Raw genomic sequence first — 18,757 nt, 5'->3', positions numbered from 1 at the left:
AGAGGTAGATTGGATATTAGGAAGAAATTCTTCCCTGTGAGGGTGACAAAGCCCTGGCACAGCTTGCCCAGAGAAGCTGTGGCTGCCCCATCCCTGGAAGTGTCCAAGGCCAGGTTGGATGGGGCTTGCAGCAACCCAGGATAGTGGAAGGTGTCCTTGCCCACAGCAGGGGTTTGGATTGAGATGACATTTCAGGTCCATCCCAAACAAAACCACTCTGTGATTCTGCGATTATTTTCCTGGAAGTTTACCTTTTGTCCAAGTGACGACCGTGAAAGATTCACAAACCGCTTTAAACCAAATCTGATTATTTCCTTGAACTTTTTTCTCATTCGGGAGACTTATTATAATGAATAAAACAGTCACAACCAAACGTTTACTGACCTATTGCATCATTTTCCTTGCACTGCAGGGGATGGAACTGCTGTGAGGGGGGCTTTGACCAAAACCACACCAAACTACCAGTAAAGTACTGCAACTTGACCACTGTGAGTAGTCGCTCCGAAGCCCACTTATAAAAGCATCCAGGGGAAAATCCGTGCCGAAGCTCCCCCAAGGCCAGCCGGGCGGGGTCCATCCCTCCTCCCGGCCCGCCTTGAGGGCGGGGTGTGCCGGGAGGCGGACTCGCTCCGGGCCGGCGCTCGGGCTCGCTCCGTGCCGGCGCTCGGAGTTGCCGCAGTCCGCGGGCAGGGAGCGCCCGCCGCCGCCGCTATGGCGCACTCGGTGGTCCTGCGTGGCCCTTCGCCGTGGGGCTTTCGTCTGGTGGGCGGTAAAGATTTCAGCGCCCCGCTGACCATCTCCAGGGTGAGCTCGGAGGGGGAGCGGGGCGGCCGCAGGTGATGGGGGCGGGCGGGTGGTACCCGGAGCCGGGCGGGCTCTGCTCGGGCCGGGCGGGTGGCAGCGCTTGGGCTCTTTTCAACTCGAAATTACTCTATATGCACTCAGATGAGTGCTCCCCTCTGAGCTTTGCACTGTTTCAGCTGCTTTCCCCAGTGTTACAGCGTTCTCCCTGCTTTAGTTTTTTTGGATGTTAATTCATAAGGATCTGCTTTCAAAGTTTTTAGTGTTCGCAGGGTTTGGATTCGTGCCCTGGACTGAGTTCACAGGCTGTTGGGGTTTTTAAAGAAGGCATGAGTTAAGTCAGCAAGAAGTTTCTCCATGCAGGCTGCAGTGTTCTGGGGTCTATGTGGGCTGGTAATAATTACTGTGTAAGTGTACTCACACTTGTGTTTGACCTCACAAATATGTATTCTGGAAAATTCTTTGCTAAGACGCCCCAGATAGATTGAAGTAGGCTTTGTGTGTAGATACGTGTGCAAACAAAGCATCCCCCGTGCAGGAAGGCTGGCGGCGCGGCGGTGTGATGGATGAGGTGCTGGGTGCGAGCTGGGCACGCTCCTTGGGGCACTGAGTGTCCCTGCCCTGCTCTGCCTGCCCGGCATGTCGGGCTCTGCAGCCCTGGGCAGCTGCTGCTGAATTTCTGGAACAAACACTGAGTGCAATTGAAAGGAGCTGTAACTTAAAAATACTGTTGTAATGCGCACAAGCTGTTTGCTGTCTTTTCATTCATCTGCCAAAGCTGTGACAGAAAAGACAAAACACGGATCCTGAGTTTCAGAGAAATAATTATGGAAGAGAGTGTGTTTTAAAGAGGTTTAGTTTGTCTTTGAGTTCAAACATGTCTATTGCACGGCTTTGTTTCTGTTTTTACTTTGGCCTGTCCCTTTCCCAGTGCTCCAGTGAGGGCTGTTTTGGAGGAGAAGCAGGAGGAGCTGGATGGAGGAGAGGGAAGGTGGGTGTGCAGGTGGGGCTGGCTGTGCAGCCCGGGGGAGCTGTATTCCAAACAGCTGCTGCAATGTGCTGTGAGAGGGGCAGTCAGCTTTTGGGGTTCAGCCTGAGCCTCCTGGACATGGAGAATTCTATTTCTCCTCTGGTAACATGGGATGTATCAAAAATCACTTCCCAGCAATTGTAGAAATGTTCTTGTTGTGGAAGTGAACATCTGAACTCAGTGGAGGGAGCCAGTTTTCCTGTTACTTTAAAAAAAAAACCAAACTGGTTTAATATTAAACAAGAAAAACCTAAGTCTGCTTCTGCCTAGATAGGTGGCTTGCCAAATTTCTTGTTTGATTCAGCAAACCTGGGAGGTGTGAGGAGGATGATTCTCCTCAGGCCAGTCTTGCTGTGGATCACCAGGAGTTGTAATGCAAGGAGCAGATGTAGGGTGTTATTCCATTTGGCAGCCTTTTAAATTGGATCCTTTTTTAATTCTGTTCCCCCTGAGGAGTGGGCTGATGCTCTGATGTGCTGTACTCTAACAGCTGCTCCCAGAGGGTGGGAAACAAATCACTAGGGTGTAAATCTAGATGTAGGGTGCTCTGCTTAGGCTCTAGTCTCTAAACACAAGAAAACACCTCACTTGCTTTGCAAACAGTACCTGAAAATGTTAAAGCTGGTGAATTATCTTCTGCTGCAGCTCCTGGCCATGAGGATGCAGGAAGGGGCTGCTGGAGGGCTCCCTGGGGAGCCTGGGCTTTGCTTGGTGGTGGCTCTGTGCAACCCTGCTACTGTGCAGAGCACTGATCATGGCTGTTGTGGTGCCATATTCCCTTTTATTCTGTAATTGTCCAGGAAATCTGTTCTTTCTGGCTTTAAATCTTGGCAAGGGGGGTGGGGGCTTCCCGTCTCCAGGAATGAGAAGCCTCCATCCCCTTTGCCCAGCCTGGCTCACGGCAGGAGACTCTTGCTAATTGTGGAGGCTTTTGGCTGACTTCTGCTTCCCTTCAAAGTGCCTTTCTTCTTTAATTTCAGTTTTATTTGTTTTATACTAAAATGCCATTAAATTACAAACATCTTTGGAAAGGCAGAAACCCTGCTGGGAGGCAGGACCACACTCTCAGATTCCCACATCCAGCTGTGGGCCCAGGATGCCAACATGTGCTGGGTGTGCTGGGCTGCCTGAGGGGTGTGGGACTGCTGTGTCCCAATGCTTGGCCCAAAGGGAGCTGAGGATCAACTTGTCACAAGGTGTTTGCATCCTACCTGGTTATGTTGGGAAATCAGGTTGCAGTTTGGGATTTCAGCATCCAAGGCCACCCACATTCACCTCTGGGTGCTGGAGGCTGGAAATAATGAAAGGAGCTGCCAGAGTGAGCTCAGGAGGAGGCACAGTGGTGCTGGGCAGGGGACAAAGCTGAAGGTGGTCTACAAAACTATTGTCAAGAGATAAATGACAATATATAGATTTGCTAGCATGGAACATGACAATGACCCTGTCCTGCTTTGGGATGGAACTTGCCTCCTTCACAATGGTTTACTTCGACCTTTTAGCCCCTGTGAGGTGGCTGTGGCTGTGCAGGTGCTGATGGTATTTAGTCTGTCCCTTGCAGCTGTCTCTAATAGGCTCAGGACATTAAGCAATGGTCTTTTTTTCTTGAAAACAGCTCACTTCTCTCTGTGATTTGATAAGTCTTAAGTGACAAGGGGTAAGGATCTGATTGCTCTGCTGAGCAGCTGATGCTGAACTCTGCCCTGGAGAGGCCAGGGCTCCAGGTGGGCTGTTGTGTTCTTTGGTATTAAAGATAAATGCAAATCCAGAAGGGCATGCTTAGGGCATCTCATACAGTCACATGAAAAGTTAGGTGTGCTACAGATACCCTTTTATCCTCTTTCTTCCTGTATGTTCAGGAGGACCCATATTAGCAGGGCTGGGCTGGTTTGGGGGCATGCAGCCCTGGAGGGTGATAGTGGTGTGCTGTCAGCACAGGGCTCAGTTTGTTTCATAGCCACTGTTACAGTGAGCTAACAGTAGGTGTAGGACATCACATCATTAATAGTTACTCCTCCTAATGATATTTATGGGAGTAAGAAATGATCCAAAAGATCTGCTTCGAGTTGACCTTAATGACTTGAAAGTGGTTTTTAGATTTAATTAAATTTCTGGTAGCTGCTTTTCCTTGGTTGAGCAGGCCAATACTGGGTGCTGTGCTTGCCCCCTGTGGGAAAGGGGGTTCCCTGTGGCTCTTATTCCAGTGACAACATTCCTTTTGACCTGCAGCCATGGCTCAGGAACAGGAATGGAATAACTCACTTGGCTGCTCTCAGTGTTGTGCTTGTAACCACATCAGTGGGTGCTGTGGTTCTGTGTGGGATCACAGTTGATCTACCCCCTTGCCTGGGATTAAAAGATAATCAGTCATGAGCGTAACTGGAGGAGCTGAATGCATTTAATCATTTGAACTTGCTTGTCCTGCTCCTAGAGCAGCTGATGTCATCATCTGCCCAGTTCTGCCAGTGTTAATCCATGCACTTGCTCTTTTTGAAATCATAGATTAATTACTTGGATAAACAGATAATTGACAAGTGGACCAATTCCAGTATTTTTAAAATGAGATTTTAATACAAGTTTTCTTTATCTGCTGGCTTCAACATTAGTTTACCCGCTGGTCTCTAGAGGAGCAGCAAAAATGCAAGTTTCAGTTTTGGCTTGGAACTGTAACACAAGAAGGATGAGAAATAATTGGTCTGCAATCCATTATCCAGGTATTGTTTGAGTTAAGGTTGACTTTTAAACTTAAGCAGCTTTCACATTTGAGCAGAGATGTGTCCTGTTAAAGGTTAGGATACTCGAGAAAGAATTCTGCTGAGGAAGGAATTCCAGTAAAAGTGGTTTTGTTGACTCTGTCAGGGCAGCCAGCAAATGCCCAAGTCTGTGCTGTGATCCTGTGTGAATGCAGAGGGAACTCAGTGGTATAATACCTGGGGAGGGCTGGGAGGTTTGTTCTTGTGTGGGTGGGATGGCTGAGCAGAAGGGGCTCCCCAGGGCTGGCAGTAACAGGTTTGGTTACTCCAGAAACTCTGCATGTGTTGGTGTAGAAGGCAAGGATCAGAGACAGCAGCAAAAGGAACAGGAATTTTGTCTCTGTTTGAGACTAGTTAGGAGGATTTCAATTTCCATAATGTGGGGTTTTTTGTTTTGTATAGTTCTTATGTATTTGCTAGTTTATCAGCTGGAAATGATGCACTCTGTTCAGAGCTCCCAAATGGACTGAAGAAGCCCCTCTAACTATGGCCCCCCCGATTTCTGCTGACTTTTGTTGGGTTTGCTGTCTGTGTTGAGCTGAGGGATGAAAGCCATCCCTCACTTGGTTGCACAGTAAAGTTGTTACAGTGTTTCAAGTGGGATGATTATTTCAAGTGGAAGGAAATACTTTTGCTAGTCGGTTTTTGTTTTTCTCATCATTCCTATAAACCCAGGGCCGAGAGGTTTGGGTGTTTAAGTGTGAAGCTGTGCTGGTACAGAACACTTAATCTGAGCTACAGATAAGAACTAACAGAAATATGTCAAAATATATTTGCTGCTGAAGTGTTTCTATGGCTGAGGCTTTGTTTAATAACTGAAAAAGGAGAATAAATGCTTGTGCTGGTTCAGGAAACAGTAGTGGTGGAACATACTGGAATGAAAACCTAATACTAATTACTGTAATTAAGCACCCTGATAATCCTGAGTGGGAAAGCAGGTGGAAAGAATGATTCAAGTAGATCCATGTAGGCAAGGTCTGACCTTGGGGCAAGTTAACAAAATAAACCCAGCACACCCATGAAAACGCCAGGCCTCTGCCAGGCTGGACAAAGCAGCATGGGGTCAGTGTCCCTGGGTATTTGGGATTTGTGGGTTTGGGGTTTTCTTCCTTCCCCCTTCTTTTTGTTTCAAATGGTGGTGATGTCAGCTTCCCTTAAAGATTCAAAGATTGCCTGTTGGGACAGGTATTCAAAATTATTTTGTAGAAGTGTGCACTTAAATCCCACTTGATAAAGTGGGTTAAAGGGAATAGTTAGATAACAGGCTTACTCCTGTTGGTGCAAGAAGTATACAGGGGGAATTATGTGCAATTATTCTTTTTTTCCTAAACTTTTTTTGCTGTGTGATACAGCTGATGGTTATAATCCTGGTCCTCCTGAAATTGGGTAAGTCCTTTAATTTTTATACAAATATGTCATTATGAATTGTGTGGAATTAATGCAGACCAATGCAATTTATTTTCATTTTTGATAGCTTGAGGATGAAATACATGTCACAGGAAATCCTAGAAGGAGCAATATAGTATTTCTAACTGAATTTGTTTTCCAACTTCTTCCAACATTCGCAAAATGCCTTGACTTGTGGTTCTCAGATCCCCAAGCACTTAGTAAAAACGTTTTTATTTTTTAAGTCATCTGTAACCACAGGTTCTCAAGTGTGAAAGAAAACAGTAGCTCTCTCAAGATCTAGCAGTGTTGATAGAAAAGGTTAAAACAAACAGGTTCACAGAAAAATACTCTGCTTGATTTGTTATCAGTGCCAGATGTGTGCCAGAGCAAACCCCGTATCTCACTGAGCTTGTTCGTGTAGTGGGTTTGTACACAGCCCCTAACACCCCACTTGCCCCAGGCCCTGGTAGATAAGGCTATGTTTGGTTTCTACTTCAGAATTTACACAAAAACTTCAAGCAAACACAGGTTTCACTCTGTTACTTGAGCAACAGCAAAGATGTCAAGCCACAGTGTGGCTTTTGAGGAACTTTTCCAGCCAGGAGAAGCCCAAAACAAAACTTGCTTTCTCTCCACAGAGAACACAGCTGTATTTAAAAAAAAAATAAAAAGTGCTGTTCAACAGGATTTCAGCCAATGAGTTTTCCAAACACCATCAAGATGCCTCACAGCCACACTCAATCCTTCTTGACAACCAGAGCAACTTGCATTCACACCCATTAAGCCTTAAGTAGTTTTACATATTGTGTGGATTGATAGCAAATTATGTGGCAATGACATTTTACAGCCCATGCTTCAGAAAACAAAATATACCAGAATAAAGAAGATTATTTAAAGTTGTTATTCTTAATTATTAGATATAGGCAGTGCTCAGCTAAAAGAGAAAGCTGTTTTGAGCAGTTGACTCCAGGACTGGTCGATAACAACAGAGGAGATTGTCAGAGGGGAGGTTTGCAGGATGCTGACCCTGCTCTGAATGCTGTTGTTTACCATAAGCAACAAAACACTTCAGAAACCCTTAGCATATGCAAAGATTCTGGTCCAAAAGACCAAACCCTGCAAAATACTTGACATTCACCATTAAAGCAGCTGTTTAGCAAAGGCACAAATCCCTGCACTCTGTGATTAACACCTGAGTGTGCTGCAAGAATGAAACTTCAGGTATGCTCACCAACTGGATTAAACTTTTTATGTTGAAGAATTTTTTCCTCTTTGGAGATCACTCTGTACACTTTCCTTTGCATGGGAAGGAAAGTGTCAGCCTGCCTTTCTGGCCAACAGGCAGATGATTTGGAAGGCAAACTCTAAGCAATTCCTCTATCTTCTGCACAGTGCTTAATGCTTGCTCCTGAGAAGGGCTTGAGAAGCCCTGCTGCTTGTTGAGGGGTGTCTGAGGGGGAAAACCTCACTGGAGAGCTGGGTTCTAAATCCCTGAAGGAGATGAAGCTCTTCTGGCCATAAACACTTTCTGTGATGCTGCTCAGGCTGGTCTGTGCAGAGGTGTGGTACCTGAGGGACTGGGGTGATGCTCCAAGCACACTCACACCAGGGGCTCACTGGTGTCCCCAGGGCAGCTCTCCCTCCCTGGCCTTTGCTCCCTAACAAGGCAAAGTAAACACAGAGCAGATTTAAGTGTAGTAGCAGCTGTATTGCTGAGTGGGGCTGTTCTGTGCAGTAAAATCTTTAACTTGTCTTTGGAGGAGGGAGTAAGGGGCTCCTGGTGGCTGTGACCATGGGGCATGCTCCCAGAGCTGTGTGCCCTTGGGCTGAGCAAGTGAGCTGTTGACAAGATACACCAGGTGATCCTGGTGGATCCCTTCCTTGTTTTTCTCAATCCATGTTTTAAGGTCTGCACATGGGTTAGTGGCTGGTTGCTCTAGAACACAGGTCCAGTTTCACTGATTCTCAGCCTCTTCTTTGTACAGAGCCCTCATTCTTTGGGCTGGGTTAGGATCTACTCTATGGAACTGTTTCTAAATTTGGATTTGGATCCATTAGTACTTGGATTCTAAAGGATTTTTGACTGTCTTGCCTTTTATAATATTTGTACTCTGATTCTTTCCCTTCTATTGTTTTAAGCTTGTTTTCTTCAGTAGTTAAATGAATTCAGATTCCATGAACAATGTTCTTCATGTACTGGGCTGTGAGCTTATCTAAATAATGTCTTGATACATCAGACTTTATATAAGCAACTAGAAAAATGCAAATGAATTGGCAAGGAATTCAAGGCAGGATGCTTTGAAAAGCTGAAGAGAATCCCTGGAAAGAATGTTTAAAGGGTTTAGGGAATTTATTTTCATTAGTTAATTATTTGACTCTTGATTCATCTTGTTTTAAAAGATGTAGCTATGTAAGATCATTCCCTACCCCATAGCATGGAACAGACAGGCTTTGTTTAAAAGCTGAGAATTTTGTCACACTGTCTTGAAAGTCTCTCAAAGACTTTAATTGTGTCCTTTTGATCACAGTTGCAGAACAGAAAATTCCCCCAGCCTTGCCTACAACAAACTACCACTGATTTAAGAGAAGAGTGGTGTGGTCTGTGTAGGCTTGTTTGAGATTGCACCTTTTAACCCATTAAATCCTGGCTTTGTTCACTGATGGGATGCATTAGAGTACACTTTTAATAAAAAGTGAAGATGTGGCAGAGATAAAGCTGCCTTCATTATGTAGGTGGGAATGGCCTGAATAGGCACCTTTTGTAGATTTGGATAAAAAATTTCTGTGAGAATAAAGACTAACCTGATCTTTCCCATGGCTGTGCTGAGGCCTTGCAGGCAGTGAGGAGCTGCATCCCTCATCCTTCAGTCTTGACACAGGTGACCTTAGATGCAGGTTTCTGGGGAAAAGAGTAGAAATAAAAAGGGATTAAGTTAATATTACAAATTAACCTTTTACTAAACTATTGATTGGTTCAGCTTGTGGTGTTTGCCCAGTTCTGAAGTTGGCTTGAGCAAAGCTGTTTCTGAGTAGAGTCATCCTTGTGGTGGGCAGGGCTCCCATCCCTGTGAGAACAGGGGTGCAGGCATGGGCATTTCACCCTCCCAGCTCTGGCTCCCTTCTGTGGCCAAGCTCCAGGGCAGATGGTAGAACACTGTGTTTCAAGAGCAAACTTCTCTTGGTGCAAGATTATTCTTGCTTACTAAATTAGACTGCACAGCTCCAACACCAACCAATTTAGGTTAAGCACAAGGCAGTTGCCCCAGTGTACTTTATTTTAATGGCCTGTCATTGTCAGATGCCAGCACTCAGTAAATCCTAGTGATGTTCCAGTGGCCAGATAAGAGAGTTGCTGCTGGCTTTGGGACTATCCCAGTCTGTTTCATAGCATCAGAGTATGCACTTGGCTGGGGAAGGGGCTGCTGGAGGGTAATTGCCTTAGAGCAGAGGTGGATGATAATCCTGGAAAAAAGCAGTAGGGAATATGGTTGAAAAAACTTAATAAACACAACCAATTTTTTAAAGTGAGATAGTTCCCTGGTGGATGATTTGGCAAAAGGCATGGTGTGGAGGTGATGCTTGCAGTGCTGTCACTGAACCTTCTGTGGTGACTGAAGAGGCAGAGGGCAGTGAAAGAAGAGCTGTCCACTGGGAGCTCTTTCTTTAAATTTGTCTTTTTCTTACTGGAACAATAGAGGGGGTTGAAACAGGCACCGATATTGGACCTCTGGTATTTTTTGAAACACAATGCTATGTGGAAAGATGTCACAAATGATACATATCCCGAGGGGATTAGGAAGAATAATATTTTTATTAGAAAAGGGGGGAAAAGTACATTCTGGCTCCCTAGGGGAACAAATCCCTGCAGGACACACCCTCCACAGGCATGCTCTGCAAGGAGGGGCTGCTCTCTGGGACCTGGAGAGCCTGGAGCTGCTTACCTGGGGCAAGTGCTCTGCAAATACCCCCTTGTGCTCTGCTCTACCACAGCATTGCTGGGCAAATGGTTTGTTTCTTTTAGTCTTTTCTCTTTATAAGCTTTCTGAAGCATCTTCATTTTCTGAGAGAGAGAAGCGAGGAAGCAGCTGCTTGTTTTTGTGGAGGGGTTAAACTCAGAGGGTTGTTCTTGATTTAATTTTGGGAGAGCAGTGAAGCTGGCAGGCGTGCACTCTGCGTTCTCAGAGCAGCAGCCGTGCTGTGCCGTGCATGGCTGAGAACACACCAGAGCTTCTTTGGGCATAAAAGGAGCTGGGGAAGCCCCAGTGCCAGTGACCTCCCCAGCACATGAACTGCTTCTGCATGTATTTCATGCTTGGCTCCTTCCTGCTGAAAATGTAGCAGTGCTTTGGTGGTGGGTAGCACTGGGATCTGCTTAAGCATCTCATGAAGAGCTCACCCCAGCCCTGCCATGGTCCCTGGTGACAGGTCACTGCACTGGACCTGTTCCTCTGAGTTGCTTTGAGTCACTCGCAGAAAACTTGGGGGAATTGGCCTTAAGCTGAAGTAAGAAAGCTTTAGATTAGATAGGAGGAAGAAATTATTTCTGTGAGCATGGTGAGGTATTGGCATAGGTTGCCCAGAGAAGCTGTGGCTGCTCCATCCCTGGAAGTGTTCAACACCAGGTGGGATGGGGCTTGGAGCAGCCTGGTCTGGTGGAAGGTGTCCCTGCCCATGGCAGGGGGTTGGAGTAAGATGATCTTTAGGGTCCCTTCCAACCCAAACCATTCTGTGATTCTATAAAACATTCAGCTCTTCTGGCTTGCATCCCAGGCTGTGCCTCAGAACCTGCTGAGCACCAGGGATGGCACACAGGCAGGGGTTGGATAGTACTTCTGGAGCAGGAAGATACAGAGGGATGGTCCTCTCCCCTTTCTGCAGGACTGGCACGTCTGTGTTGGGCAACTTCACCCCAAGTCTGCTTTAGGTGGCTTTGGATTTATGTTGTCCTTTCAAGGACACAGGGCTGCAGTGACTTGATGCAGGTTTTCTTTGCAGTGTTTTTAACTTCATAACCTGTCTGATTACTCTCAGATTCGTGTGTGCTTCCTTGAAGTCACACACACTGTGGTTCTGGCTCAGGGCAGACCCGAGGGCTCTCTGGAGAGAGGCACAAGTGAGTGCCTCTGATCCAAGCTCTATCCCAACACCTCTGTGCACTGCCAGGCTCCAATGTCATACAATCACAGAGTCCTTCGTGGGACAAGATTTTTAAGACCATCAAGTCCAGCTGTTAACGCAGCACTAAGCCATGTCCAAAGCAGGCAGAACCCCTGCACTTGGGTTCAGGCACAGCACTGACCCATAACCAGACTTGTCAGACTTTCTGTGGAGTGTTTGCTGTCAGTGGCTTTGCACAGCTGTGGGTCAGGAGAACTTAGTCTACGGTATTTTAAATATTATTCACTAAAATACAAACTTTGGGCCTGACAGACATTACAGTAATGATTCCCAAGCTGTTTAGACACCGATGCTGTATCTCAAATGAATTCTTGGAGTGCAGCTCCATTTCAAGCCCTTGGTCATCTCCACAACTAGCATAAAATGCTAATATGAAAATACTGCCAAAATAATTTGAAATAATGCAGAAGCTTAAATTAGGAAACAGCTAAAAGTCTCATTTGTGAACAGCTTATTCTTCAAGGAAGCTACAGCATGGTTAAGATGAGTACAGGGGAAAAAATCCATCAGACATCTAGACAGCACTGAATAGACAAGAACAAAATACAGCTGTCCTGGGTCAAGCTGAAGGTCTGTTAATCTAAAAGCCTGCTGGCAGCCAGGGCTGTGGGATGAACACTGAGGGAAGCAGATAACAGCAGACAAGAGCATGGAGGTGCTTCCTTGGAGTTGCTGGTTGAGCTTTAGGTTGACTTCCTGACGAGTCTGGCAGCTTCTGTGGCTGTAAAAGGACCCTAATGCCCCATGAATGGATACAGGGGTCAAAAAAACCCCTAACAATGCTAGGGGAAAAATAATCCTGTCCTGGCTTGAAATGTGTCAGGGCTAATGTGTTTTGGAGCTGAGAGCCATCTCCTGTTGTTTGCTCTGAGCTGAGTCACAGGGCAGCCCCTGAGCAGTTGGTCGGGGCAGGTTTGTTGGAGCCAAACAACCCAGCTGAAACTATTGAAGGGCAAATGGCAAATACTGATTTACTCTGACAATGCAACAAAAGCTGTAACTTGGGCTGCCAGTTCTGCTTAACTGTCAGAAGTGGTTTGGAGCTTGTCAAACACCTTCAGGTTTGTGTTTCAGCGTTGCCAGGAGCTGTGGTCCTGCAGGGAGCAGTGCAGCAGTGCAGTGTTACACTGGGGCTCTCTGCTTCTCACCAGGGATAGCTCTACTGCAATCCACAGGGGCTGTTGTGGTAAGACTAAATCCTCTTCTAATTCCCTACAAAAACAGCACAAATTGTCCCTGGAAGTGTTGAAGGCCAGGTTGGTTGTGGCTTGAAGCAACCTGGGTGGAATGTGCTACTGTGTTGGAACAAGATGGTCATTAAGGTGATCTTTAATCCTACAAGCCATTGCAGGATTGTATGAAATCAAGATGAGGCTGGGATGTGCATGTGTGTGCCCCCTTTCTAAAAAAACCCCACCTGTTTAATGATGAGCTGTGGCTGGGGGGCTTCTGGGCACTGGGGAACTGCCCCACTTGGTCTTACTGTCTGAAAAACTACACCTGGTCTGCCTGGTTGCTGTCATGCACTGCTGTAAGCCAAGGGGAGATGGTGGGTACAGCAGTGCTCCTGTTGTCTGGATTTCTCAAGGAGGGTGGGGCAGAGACCCACCATCTAAGACAGGGAATTCCATCTGTGTAAATCAAGAGTAAACAGAACCAAAGCACCAGCTTGCTGTAGTGCAGTGACACATGAATAGCCAAAAGTCAGGCTTGCTGTAACTCCTCGGTTGATAAAATATGTTTGGTTAGCAGATGCTGTGAATAAACTGAAGAGGAAATTAGAGGGAAACATAGAGTTTAACCAGACATGTTTACCTGTTCTGAATACGCCTTGCGTCATTCTATATTACTGTAAAATTAAAACCACATTTAGGATGATGTAAATGAAATGGTAATTTCTCAAGAACCTCTTTTATGGGCTATAGGATTGATCTTGTTGCTGACCACAAACTGTACCTGGACCTGTCATTAGTTCCTCAGGAAAGAAGTTAGAGGTTTTATGAGGTTCTGGCACTCTGACAAAACCAGAAGGAAAGAATCGTGGAGGCTTAAAGAGCTGTGTGATATTTATAGAATAAAACCATGGAATTGTTTAGGATGGAAATCATCTTAAAGATCCTCAATTTCAGCTGTTACCTCACCACTGCCAAGGCTACCACTAAACCATGTTCCCAAGTGCCATATCTGCTAAATCCCTCTGGGGCTGGTGACCATGCAGGGCTAGAAAGAGACATCATTTGATGTCAGTCCAGAAGAAGTGATGTCAAAAGTGACCTCTCTCCCAGTCAGGGGGATGGTGGTTAACCAGAGGAGGGTTTCATGTGCTGTTTAGGGACAGACTCCTGCAGCATCATGAAAGGTCTGCAAGCCAAAGGAGTGTGAAGCATCTCTCTGGAAAGAGTGTATTACATTTATTTCAAGCAAGAGACAAATGTGAAGAGGGGACCTGGTCACACAGTGGCTGGAGTTGACTGAAATTCCATATTTCAAAGAGTGCTGTTGTAGGGATGGCCCTTGGAGACCTGGGGCTCACCTGAGAGCTCTGGCATCCATCCCCAGGTAGGTGCTGTTGGTGAAGAGAAAATACATTCTCCAGGAATAACTCTTCCGTTTACCTGCATCTTGCTCCAAGAAACTGGACTTCTTTTTTTAAAAAAAACCCCAGCTTTCTTTTAAGTAACCCTTTTTTTTCCTCCCCAGATTAACCCTGGCAGTAAAGCAGCCATGGCAGACCTGTGCCCAGGAGACATTATTCTGGCAATTAACGGAGAGAACACGGACAACATGACACATCTAGAAGCTCAAAACAAGATCAAAGCATGTGTGGACCAGCTGCTTCTCTCTGTGAACAGGTTGGTTCTCTCTGATGTGCTCTTGTGTCACTTTTGCTCAGAGGGCTTTTGGCTGGCCCTGGAGCAGATGTGCTCTCAGGCTGGGTTCTTGGAGCATCCCCATGGCCTGGGTAATTGTCCTGTGTTTTCAAAAACAGTAAATCAAAATTATTTTTAATGGTTCACTGGTAGAAAAAGTGGGTTCAGTTCATTTTTATATGTGGATTATTATTTGTATCTTGTAAAGCTTTTCCAGGCTGTGGCCTGAGTTGAGTCTTTGTGGTTGTGTCAACTCAAGCAAGAGTAGCGTGGGAATCAAAATGTCCTTTGGACAAACCCTTCCACTTCATTAACATCCACTCATCATTTTAAGCATCTGTTCAATAAAAAAAACATTTAAAGGTCCTGCCATATTTGCTTTTTAGGGTATTTCAAAGCAAAATGAAGGCATGAGTTTGGTATTGGGTTTGTATTTTTTTTTTAGTTGGGATGTTTTGTGTGTGTGTGTTGTGGGGTTTTTTTTTTGGTTGGTTGGTTTCGTTTTCTTGGTCTTTTTTTGGATTTCTATTGGAATTAATTTTTAGCAAAATCACAAATTACCCAAGCAAAATGAGCACTCCTTATAAGGTTCACAAATGGCTAATAGTATGTGGCATAAGTTAAAATAAGTGAATATAGTTTTCCACTTCAGATTAAAGAGGCATTTCCTGATATAAAGAGCTATCATTTACTGTTTATACTTTTCTTGGAAAACCATGTAGTTCTGACTGGATGCCTGGGCAGTGGGGAAGGAGCACTACCATAAATGGAGCAAACCCTCAGTGATTCCTCATGGTTCCTCGAAAGGCATCTCTGAGCTGTCTGGCTAAAGCAAAGTCCCCTGAGCTCAGCCCATGGTGTACAGATGATGTGGCTTCAGTATTACAAGGAAAATAAGAAAAGCAAGCAAAACCACTTCACACAGGTGGAGTTTCCCATAGCCAAGGAGGGCAGTTATTCTGCTTTCCACCTGGAGCAGTTTTAGGGAGACCAGGTGATTTTCTACCCCCAAGAGAACCTGTGCCCAGGGCAAGACCAGGATTCCCTTCCTGACTGCCTGCAGGCTACTGGAGCTCTCCTTGGAAGAGGTGAAAATCCAGAACAGGAGGTTTTGGTGAGCCACCAGCTGCTGGCGTGGTCTGGCAGCAGAGCAACTTCACTGGGAGTTAGAACCACATTTTGCTGAAAGCAGCTTTCACCTGCAGCATGGCAGTGTTCATTCTCATGGATGAGGGTTTCTGCTGTGTGAATTGATGGACTGAATTCCCACCTTTACATTTTAGCCCCTGATATCAGCTGATGCTTGTTTCTTGGCTCAGATTGGACCCTTGAATATCTCTGTGCAGGTGCATCTCCTCTCCTAGGTGGTGATTCCTGCACAGGGCAGAGGCTGTGGTCACAGAGGTCTCACAGCAGTGTTGGTGTGTGCCTTGCTGGGGTTAGGAATGATCTGCCTGCTTGGTTTCCTTTCCATGCTCATTCATGACCTCAGGGTGATCTGCAAGGTGCTGTGTGGAGCGTCTGTGGCTTCAGGATGTTTTTCCCAACTGTACCTAGCAAGATGTGGATATTTTTAGCAGTGAGACCTTGTGGTGTGTCCAGAAGAGGTGAATTTTCTAACAGAGATGTTGCTGCTGGTGGCCCACAGCCTTTCAATGATGCAGGGTTTGTGGATGACATGGTTGGTCTTTGCTAAGCAGTAGGATTGCAATGGTTTTGTCAGGCCTTAAAGTCTTCATAAACACAGATTTTAAAGACTTTTGTGTCTCACAGGCTCTGCAAAGTAGGAACAGATGGTGAAGTGAGAAGCTGTTCAGTTTGGCGTGGCTCCTCTTGGCGATCACACTGCTTGGTGGCTTCTCCAAGGGCAGAACTCACCTTGGCTTTGCCCAGAGATCACCATAAGAGTGGCATTTCTCTTGACAGGAAAAACTGAGTAGTTTGTTTTTTCTGCAGTAGGGACAGCAGCTCCAGTGATGAGCTATTAGGTCTGTTTTTAGTTTGGCCCAAAGTGGGTGCACAGTGACTTCATTCTTAGATTTCTCTCCAGTCTCCCAAGTGACCTGTTGGATCCTGTTGCCCAGCTGTTAGTCATTGCTGGAAGCACATCTGGCATTCCCTCCTAGGTGTGAGTGGATCCCTGCTCCAGGATCTGCCTCCTAGAATGTGGGGTGACCTGTTTCTGCCCAGGGAGCCATGTCCTGGGGTAATAATGAGGGGATTTGTTGGTTTGTCTGCATGTCCAACCCCTGCTGTTTGTCACAGCTGTGGATCAACACCCTGGACCCTGCTCTGAGGCTGAGCTTCAAGAAAGCCCTGCCTGTGGTGGTGTGGGTTAATATCTTTTCCTTTGGGCAGAAGTTGCTCTTCAAGCAACATCTTCTCTGTACACTGCCTTCAACAAAATACAGTTTGCAAGCCAACACAAAAGATTTATTTTTAAATGTGTTTGTCTGAAATATATTTGAAATAAGAAGCCTGTTTGTTGCATGTCTTTAGTGAGGAACTGTTTTGTCAAAGCAGGCTTCCTCCAGCCAGGAATGAGTGAAGGGGAGGGCAGGGAGCTGTGCAGTGCTTCCATCCCCCTGGTGCCCTTTGGACTGCTTCATTCCATGCCCTTTCTCCACCAACCCTTGACATTATGTGTTACTGAGCTAGAGAACAAGATGGGTTTTGTTTTCAGTCTCTGGTCAGTAAATGCCCTTAGACTGGGAACTTCAGTAGGAAAGTCAGACTGTGGGGAAAACAAGAAAGGGGAGTTACTGAGTGGCCTGACCAAGACCAAGTATCATGCATCACAAAGGCAGCCATAAAATGGGGTTGGAGCTGTGTTTTGCTGAAATCACTGCTTGAAAGTACCTTGGGTGTGGGATGGGAGACCTCATGGCATTGCTGTTCCTGCTGACACAGACTGCCAGGAAACCCTTGGCAGCACTGTCCAGACCTGCCCATCTGTGCCAGAGGGCCAGGGCGAGCTCCACAGCTTTTTGTGAACCTTTTGTCATCTGCCAGGGAGGATGAAGGCTTGGGCTGCAGCTTTCCTGAAGAAACTGGCCCTGTGCCCACATTGGGAAAACTGCTGGCAAGGAGATGTCACAGGTTTTTAAGCATATTGGGCCTCCATGGCTCTTCTGTGCCCCTGGAGCCCACAGTCAGTGTTGATGTCTGTGAAGCTGCCTCTAGTCTCAGGCTGGACTAGCAGATATTTCCCTTTTTCAAATCTCTTTGACAAAAGGAAATATCTTTTATCAATGACAAATTTCTTGAGGGGGTTTTACTTCCTTCTTCATACCCTCAATTTTCTGCCTCCTTTCTTGGCCCGACCCCTGACCTCCCTGAAGCTAGTGGGTATTTTGTCCCTGGATCTTTTGGATCCTGCTTTTCCCCAAAATGTACAAGTCTGTCTTTGGGCAGTGAAAGGCAAAGCAGCACAGTGGCCTTACTGTTCTGAAACAAAGTGGTTGAAAATCCTCATTGGTTTATGAAGGGAGTTGATTTATGTAACTGATGCCTATGTGGGCACTGATGTAAGATGTGAGGAATTACTTGGTCTGGGCACTCCTGGAACAAGGGCTGGATGTTCAGGCTGTGGTTAATGGCTCCAGAATGGGAGGCCAGGAGTTCACATGGGCTTAGTGAGGCTGTGGGGAAGGCAGTGATGGTGCTGATTAAGATTCAGCAGGATGGTTCAGGCTGCTCTGGTGATAAATTAGGCAGCTGTTCCATCATCATCTACCCAGCTATCTCAAGCCAAGGTAGCACAAGCTGTACTTTGCCTGCCTTAGTGCCAGGCCTTACGTGGCAGCTGGTTGGAGAAAGATCCGGGGTGTTGAGCAGCCCCATGAACTATTACTCACAAACACCTGGTATAAAACTTGTTCTTTTTACTCACTCTGAAGTTGCTTCCAAGTTACACAACAAATTCCTTAAGAGGCAAGAAGTGTGTTGTGCCAGGGGAGGTTTCAATTGGCTGTTAGGGAAAATTTCTTTGCTGAAAGAGTATTCAAGCCCAGGGACCTCATATCTCTGGAGGGATTTAAGACTTGTGGATGTGGCACTTGGGGACATGGTTTAGTGGTGGGCTTGGCAATGCTCAGGTAGGAATGGGGCTTGATGGTCTGAGAGGCTTTTTCAGCTTTCACACTTTAATGATTTCCAGTCCAATCCAATTCCAGCCCTTTGTTTTGGCGACAGCCCTGGGGCTGTTGTGCACAGGGCCAGGTGGGTGCTGGACAACTGGGAGCATCTGCTTGGCCCCAGGTGCAGCCAAGAACCCCAGGGTGGTTGAGTTGAATTTATTTCCTGGCTGTGGTGTCAAAGAATAAATCCTCAAAGGTTCAGCTTTGATTCTTTGTATCTAAACTAAGTCCTGGAAGCAGTTTCTTCCCCCTTGGTTTGGTGTGTATGCCACTGCTGAGTCTGCTTGGAGAATTGACTGAGAAAATTCTCTGTCTTTTCCTGCTCTATGTAAAGAGAGAGAGAGTTTCTCTGAAAGTTTCTGTGTAAGAAAACCCAGTAATGAATCTGCTGGACATGTAGCCCCAAAAGGACCTGGAACCTCACGTAGTTGATGTTCCTCCCATCTCCCCCAGTTCCTTGGGATTTTATTGGGGTCTGTTAGCTGTAAGCAGCACAGGCAAGCTGCTGGAAGATGGGAAGGATGACAATGTATGTTCTCAAGTTTCCAGTAAAAGTACAACTGAAAAAGTGAATCACAGCTTCCCCTCTGGAGCTCCTTG

General features: G+C 46.2%; 1 protein-coding gene across 1 annotated transcript in view; it reads left to right on the top strand.

Annotated features, from left to right (window-relative positions):
- Positions 1–691: 691 nt before the first annotated feature.
- PDLIM4 (PDZ and LIM domain 4) overlaps positions 692–18,757 on the top strand; it is a 44,557-nt gene continuing 26,491 nt past the window's right edge. The window contains exons 1-2 of the mRNA XM_036391952.2: positions 692–804; positions 13,849–14,000. Of these exons, the coding sequence (XP_036247845.1) occupies positions 712–804; positions 13,849–14,000 (245 nt within the window). The 5' untranslated portion in view covers positions 692–711. The remainder of the gene's footprint in view (positions 805–13,848; positions 14,001–18,757) is intronic.

This window comes from Molothrus ater, chromosome 15 (genome assembly GCF_012460135.2).
Source record: "Molothrus ater isolate BHLD 08-10-18 breed brown headed cowbird chromosome 15, BPBGC_Mater_1.1, whole genome shotgun sequence".
Taxonomy (NCBI): domain Eukaryota; kingdom Metazoa; phylum Chordata; class Aves; order Passeriformes; family Icteridae; genus Molothrus; species Molothrus ater.
The sequence above is the reverse complement of the archived record's forward strand: the minus strand, read 5'-3'. Positions and strand labels throughout refer to the sequence as shown.